Source organism: Asparagus officinalis, chromosome 7, assembly GCF_001876935.1.
Source record: "Asparagus officinalis chromosome 7, Aspof.V1, whole genome shotgun sequence".
Classification (NCBI taxonomy): Eukaryota; Viridiplantae; Streptophyta; class Magnoliopsida; order Asparagales; family Asparagaceae; genus Asparagus; species Asparagus officinalis.
In genome coordinates, this window is record NC_033800.1 from 56,359,473 (window position 1) to 56,366,913 (window position 7,441).

The window sequence follows — 7,441 nt, forward strand, 5'->3', positions numbered from 1 at the left end:
TTATCTAAATTTTTTTGGCAATGGCCAGCCCATCTTTAACATTGGGCCACAATGCCCAAGAGTAACAGCCCAAGTCCATTTTATCATTCCGACAGAGCAATGCTTGACCCAAGTCCAACCCAATCGAGTCCCATTTCGTCAATAAGTCAAATATCAATGGCATTTCAGTCAATCGATCCATCACTGCCCGCAAATAAACCCCAATTCCATCGGCATCTCCTCTCTCTCTCTCTCTCTCTCCCTCTACCCTCGTCGCTGTTCTTTGCTCTTCAACATCTTTTTCCCGAAACCAGCTAAAAAGTTTAAATTTAAAAAAAAAACCCTAATTTGAAAGATCAAATGGGGACATTGGGGAAAGCGATCTACACCGTTGGATTCTGGATTCGAGAGACGGGACAGGCCATCGATCGCCTCGGATCTCGCCTCCAGGGCAACTACTATTTCCAAGAGCAACGTAATCGATCAAACCCCTTTCTTCGTTCAATTTCTAGTTTCATTTCTTGTGATTATTTCTGATTTAGTTTCCGTTCAGTTAGAAATTAGTAACTTTGTGATAAAAATTATCTTCTTGTTGGAACTTTAAGCACCTAGCGCATGATGGTGATAACCGAAGAGGTAAGTTGGAGGAGTAATGCTCACGCATAGAATTCAACAAAGAACGAGCGCTTATTACTGGATTCAACAAATTCATTATGTTTTAATGAATCCCACAAGTTGTAAACTCGGTTTAGTTAGTACTTGCAAAATATAGAAAGTAAATATATCGTTTGAGATACATTTTGAAGTCTGTTGTGATGTTTGATATTTTCTTCATCATATATCGTTTGAGATATATTTTGAAGTCTGTTGTGATATTTGATATTTTCTTCATCACAGCTATGTTTATTGTCTACCTGCGTGTTTAGGTTATTTGAGTCTTAGCTATCATGAAGAAGAATTATTCACACTTTATTTCGTTATAAATTTTCATTTGGTTCTGCAATTGAGCATTTTAGTACGTTCCCACGCCCCCATTGGATCACATTTAAAGAAAACTTATTTCTTGTACTATTAGATTACATTTAACTCAAGCCCTATCCCTGGGCCAAAGGATCCCATAGCCAAATGAAGACAACTACTTTCTTGCCTTCTTTGAAAGCACTACATCAACTGCTTCATCTAGAATTAAAACTTTGAAAACAAATTGCCAAGCACCCTCTTCATCTCTTATCCAATGTCAAAGATGTGTTTTGGGAAATTCGACGATGCTTTTAGCTAGAAACAGCAAATTTTCATAAAGATTTTTATTCAGAAAATTTAGTTAGTATTTTAGAAGGCTTTCCCTCTGTCATCCAATGCCTGCGCTAGTCCATAGTAATTAGTAAGATTTTCTCATTATAGCAGATAATAGATAACAAAGGTGACATTCTTGTTCGATTATCAATGGCAATTCTTAGGATTCCAATTTTTAATCTATGAAAGGGTGACTGGTATAGCTATTAGCGAACTATATCTTTTCCTGAAAAGTTAAAGAGTTTTCTTGTTCGATCTGTCCCATTTAAATTTTAATTGAAATACAGGCACAGAAAAATGAGGGTGGTTCAGATAGATTTTGAGATGAATGAATGGCATATGCTAACAGTCGGGATAAGAAGTGGGTAAATCTTTGAGAAGTTAGGATTTTATTCTACTGAAAATGAAGTGAGGGGGAACAATGTATCAGTTAGGAGCCATGGGATCATGGTTAGTGAACAAGGAGGACTGGGGGCTAGCCTTTAATGGACATTGCGTGGGGAGTAAAAAATTACGTAGTTAATTTAACCGAGAGGATGACCCGTAAGATGACTGAATGGAAGAAAGGATTAATGTAGCCTACCCCAAAACTTTGGACATAATCTTTGTTGTTGCTATCCTTCTCATTAGTATTTCTCATTCTTTTATATTCTTTCACTGCCCTCTATATTGTCTTTTGTTGAGTGTACTAGAATAGGCAGACATTTCCTATACATATTTACTTGTATGCTAGACTTTATTCCTTAATCCCTACTGTTTATCAATGTTTACTTTCTGTTTTTTGTTGAAGATAAACTGTCGTTTCAGCTTCCTATTTACTTTTTTAATGTCTTGATAGTTCTTAATGGCTTGCTAACTTCATGATTAAGTATATTCCAAACCACTACCACAGCTAATTTACATACTATTGGCAAGCTAAAGGAGCACCATTGTTTTCAGGCAAACTGAAACCTTAAAACAGATTGCACGGTAATCCAAATAATACATAAAATAATTTCAGAATCCCCCATATGTTGGGTAAACCCCTTATCTTTGCAAAATTTCACAAACCCCATTTGCACCAAAAAAATAAAAAAAAAAAAAAAATTCCAGGGCAAATTTTGAGAATTAACATTAACTTAGTCATAGATTAAGACAAAATATCCAAAATGGACTTTAAAAAAAAACAGCCAATTTTTCTGGTGAAACATAAGGGTGTTAAGGAGATTTATTTGATGATCGTGGTAAAAATAATAGTTCAGCATAGAAGTTACAAAGTTTAGATGGGGTATTGCGCAACACCCCAAAAATTCACAGGACTTGGTGCAATGGACCCTAAAGTTTGGGTGGTGAAAAAAATAAAAAGTCCTGGGATACTTGTTGGGATTCTTTGCTTTTTAACCCGAAGCTTCATCCTAATTTATTTTTAAATGCACCTGCTACCAAATTGGTCCTTAGACTCATACTCAAATAGATTTATTTCTAGACCTATAGTGATGTATTCATAATCCTCGTTAGTACACTGTATTTTATTACAAAAAAATGTTAATGCCTGAACTGTATTATATATAGAAAAGCAATATTGCGGTGCCTTTAGCTGTGTTTTTCTGCATTTCCCCGTTGATTGTATACATAGCTTTTCAATTTTCATGTTTAAGGTTGCTAACAGCTGCAAAATTTTCTATATATTCAGTGTCAAGGCACCGTACGCTGATGAACATATTTGACAAAGCACCCAGTGTCCATAAAGAAGCATTTATTGCCCCAAGTGCATCTGTAATTGGAGATGTTCAAGTGGGTCAAGGATCTTCTGTTTGGTACGGATGTGTTTTGAGAGGTATGCTTCTTATTATGCAATTATGTTTCTTTCCTTTGAATGTGCATTTATATAATGCCACCTAGCGTACGTCAATCAAAAACCAAGAAAATCCCTAATAAATGGAATGTCCTACCCTTTATCTAGAATAAAGGACAGTTGTAAAAACTACCACTGCAGTTATCTTATTAGTCACAAAACAAGACGTTAAGAAAATTTGTTCAAAGTCCAAACAAAAACTTGATAAATGATTATTTATTAAGACAATAAATGAGAGGATTACATTATCAGGGAAAAGGGAAAAGATCTTCGTATGATTTTCCTAATTTGGAAAAAGCTTGAGATATAGAGAAATCCACTTCCTATATACCATGATATTTGACCGACATTAAGAATCGGTTCCAAGTCCTTGCATTCATCCATCAGTTATGATAAATAAAAATTTCAAGATCACAATAGAATTCATGACTAAATATGCAGTTGTATATCCTGGAAGAGACTTGTGCATCTCCCTTGCTGTCCATATGTACTGAAATTTGAAGAGACCACCATGTGTAGCTAAAAGCTAAATTGCACTAATTATATCTATGATATAACAGTTGTATATGCTTCTTGTGTGCCGTTTACTCTTAATTTCAGTTTATTGCGCATAACTTGGTGGGCTTATGATTTGCACGATAGAAAAGTAATATTGTTAAAATATTGCTAGTATATTTTACATTTATATAGGATGTTTCGACCCTGCCAATATGTCTTGTTATAAATGATCATTCCCAGCTACTATAGTGGTTATATTTTGTTTCATAGCTTTAGTTTTTTGTGGCATTGTATTATCTAATTCAACCTTTGTGATGTGTGATTAAATAGTGTGTGTAAAAGTTGTTTAGTTTCAGCTATACTGATTAAGGTTGCACACAGGTCAGAGTAAATATTTGTCTTCGAGGCCAGTGAAGGTTGTTTCAGTATTTATTAACTGGTTGGGAAAGTTGAAATTTCAGAAGTAGCTTTATCTGAGACTTCTTCAGAAGATGTTAAGGTTACTGTTAGTGTTGGAGATGAATATAAATAACAAGTATCCTTTTGATTCTGAAAATAATCTCTCAAGACTTTCTAGATATTATTGGTTAGAATTGACTTCTTAGTTAGGAGTATTTTCTCCACTATTTGGATGAGTTTGTAGCTTTTGGGCCCATTATGATGTGGAAGAAGTGATATTTCTTTTTTCTAATCACAAGGTTTCAAAAATTGCAGAGAAACTATTTCTAGTTATCATCTCATCGTCATCGAAGTTTTTCTCAATCAAAATCTGTTCAGCTTTGGGGCATAAGTTTCTGTGATAAATTTGAAAACATTTTATAGATGATGTCAGCCCTCTTAAATTGGGCACAAATTCCTAGCCTAGGAATCTAAAAAAAGGCGATTGCAATATTCCAGTCAGCCCTTTTAAATTGGTTCCAAATCCCAAGCAAGAAAACTGTGAACAAGCTTTCTAGAGATCTCAGAAACAGTATAGGAGGGCAAGTTGACGGGTAGAATGGTAATGAGACCTATCTTATTGGTCATGGGACTACTCTACACTGCCCTCAAATTTAGCTGCAGTTGGGTTGAGGCCCTTGAGGTGTAGGAAGAAAGCAGACAGGACAGGGAGGTAAGGGGTGAGGGAACAATTGCAGCTATGCTCCTAAATTCTTCTAAATTTGCCATGATCTTATCAAAGGATGCCTGAACTGTTGAATTTGGTGATTCTGCAAAAAGTGGGTTGCGGAAACGTATTAGACTCAGGATTTAGAGTGCTGATCCACCATTTCAATAGAAATAAATTTAGACCCCTATATGTGCACACATTGCAAAGAAGACTTATGTGCACACAGTACAAAGAAGACTTTTCAGCTTGTAAACTATTTTAAAGGTGTAGGCGTCAAAAATTGCTTATGGGTTCCCGCACGCAGCTCGAGATGAAGAGAAGATGATGACTGTCATTATCCGAATCAAGGAGGATTATTTGATATCATAGAGAAGTTAACAAACACACGAAGTGAGTTGATAAAGCATATAAATCAATGGGATGGGACAATAACGAAGAAGCGACTCGACCTGGGGTTATGTTTTACCCACAAAGGAGTAAACACCACTCGTGTCTTACTCATCCCATAGGTGGCTTTCCCATGGGAGGTTGTAGAGATCTTCGCAAGCTTTCTAACGCGCCTTGGATCACTTCATTCCGAGATCAGATGAGGGAGTTAGAGCCAAAATACCCGAGACAGTCCAAATTATTTTGCACCTGCGAGACACTAATTGTGTCTCGCACATTTTGGCCATGATACGATTCGAATATGAAGAATCTCAAAAGATAAAAGTTATAGGTATCTTTGTCAGCTTTCCAATGCATCTTGAATCATCTCATTCCGAGGTCAGACGAAAGAGTTAAGACTAAAATACCCGAGACAGTTCAAGCTATCTCGGACATGTGCGAGACAGTCGAAGTGACTCGCGACCAGGTCAGCTCCCGACGTGTTTTCTGATAAGATTGACTTCTAGAACTCCTTGGGGTCATCCATAAACATGTGGGGTTATCCTTAAAGGTGTGAAAGCTGTTACACAACTGAAAATCCACCTAAACGGATAATAACGGTTGTTCTTCGACCCTATTCACAAACACGACATTTAAAGCCTATAAATACACCCCTAGCACTCTCATAAAGGTAGATCTGAAGGGAGTCACGAATTTCAGAGGAGCTAGGGCGAGGTTCTGACGAATTTGAGAGAGGCTAGCAGATCTTGGCGAACTTCAGCATAAAGAGGAAGCTTTTCGAAGGAATTGAGGCACATTTCCCCCCTTTCCTCCGGATCATATTTTGTTTTGATCTCGAGAAGAGTCATAATCTCGCTTGGTCGAGATTATCACTTCTGCGATTACTTCCTTTGTGAAGTAAGAGCTTTTAATCAATCTTCTGTCAACGGGATCTGATCCGCGACAGTCCACGGACTAACGCGTCCCCGACACAGGCAAAGATCTCACGCAAATAGAGACTAATAAATAGGATCTGTGTGTTGTTTGAAGGAGATTGTAATTTTTATTTTTATTGTGTAAAAGTCTTATAACAAGACCAATCTTTTTGAGCTTGTTGTGACGATCAAAGTTGTAACGAGTTATACAAAGACTTACGTGCACACAGTACAAAGAAGACTTTTCAGCTTGTAAACTATTTTAAAGGTAACAGTACTAAAGAAATTGCTAAAATATATACAAATTAATATGAAATCTTTTAAAGGGGAACTACATTAAGATTGTTTGAAATCCATTTCGTAAAGATATTAACTGGTAGATTTTTTTCTTGAAAAAAAAGATCTATCCGTTCCTCTCTTATATATGAAACAAAGAAATAACAAAATAAAATATGCTAACTCCATTCCTATTTACAATAATTTCCCCTCCTGAGCAAGTACTCACATGTGAGCTTGCAAGTTGATTAAGCGCAAAGTTTGGTACTGATCTAATGCAAGCTCATGACAATTGTTTTTCTTACTTGGTTTCATTTCGATAAACCTAATAACCAATGTAGCATAAACTAACTAAATAATATTTAAAAAGGAATTTGATGGTCATGGAAATTGGATCCTGACATGACAGGTGTACGAACAAATCGTGTAGCTGATGACTTCATTTATAATATATATACCTAAAATATACATAGGATTATTCTATAATATGTATTATGTAGACACAGTACAAATCAGATTTGTTTTCTAATTCCCTCTGTCATCTTTCTATTATTTCCTTCATATGTGGACGTTTCACTTTTTTTTCTTTTTTAGTAGAAACTATAGTCCGGTTTGAACCTGATACCTTTAACTAGATCCCCATCCTTGCCACTAAACTATGCCTCAGTTGCTTAACGGAATGTTTCAGCACTGTGTCTTTCTTATGTTAAATGCAGCAAATGAGCGTATGTGGCCCTTAACTAGTATTGAAAAATAGAGATGGGATTTGATATTGTTTAGAGACCCTATGGTAGATTATTCTTTAAACCACATATATGGGCAGGGATCGCAAGTTGTGCATGATGCTCTTAGTCTTGTATTTTATTGATCTCATGAAAGCCTTGATGGGAAAAAGTCGCCTTTTCTTCTGTGCAACTACTCAATGAGATGTTTTTATTTCCAAGTTCTACATTTTTGCAGTGAATTTATTATCTTAGATAGAGTCCTTTTTCCATTCTTGTTTGTTCATCTGCTGAAAGCATGTATAAAACCTGAATTTTAATTAACTTAGATCCTTCTTTCCATCTGCTGCCATCGCCTTGCTAGTGTGTGTGAGTCTTGGATATTTGAACACAAATGAAACGACCAGGATGTGCTTCTCTGCGCTCAGAC

General features: G+C 36.1%; 1 protein-coding gene across 1 annotated transcript in view; it reads left to right on the forward strand.

Moving 5' to 3' along the window:
* Nucleotides 201–7,441, forward strand: part of LOC109849459 (gamma carbonic anhydrase 1, mitochondrial-like) — an 8,868-nt gene continuing 1,627 nt past the window's right edge. Inside the window, exons 1-2 of the mRNA XM_020419292.1 lie at nt 201–454; nt 2,945–3,088. Of these exons, the coding sequence (XP_020274881.1) occupies nt 340–454; nt 2,945–3,088 (259 nt within the window). The 5' untranslated portion in view covers nt 201–339. The remainder of the gene's footprint in view (nt 455–2,944; nt 3,089–7,441) is intronic.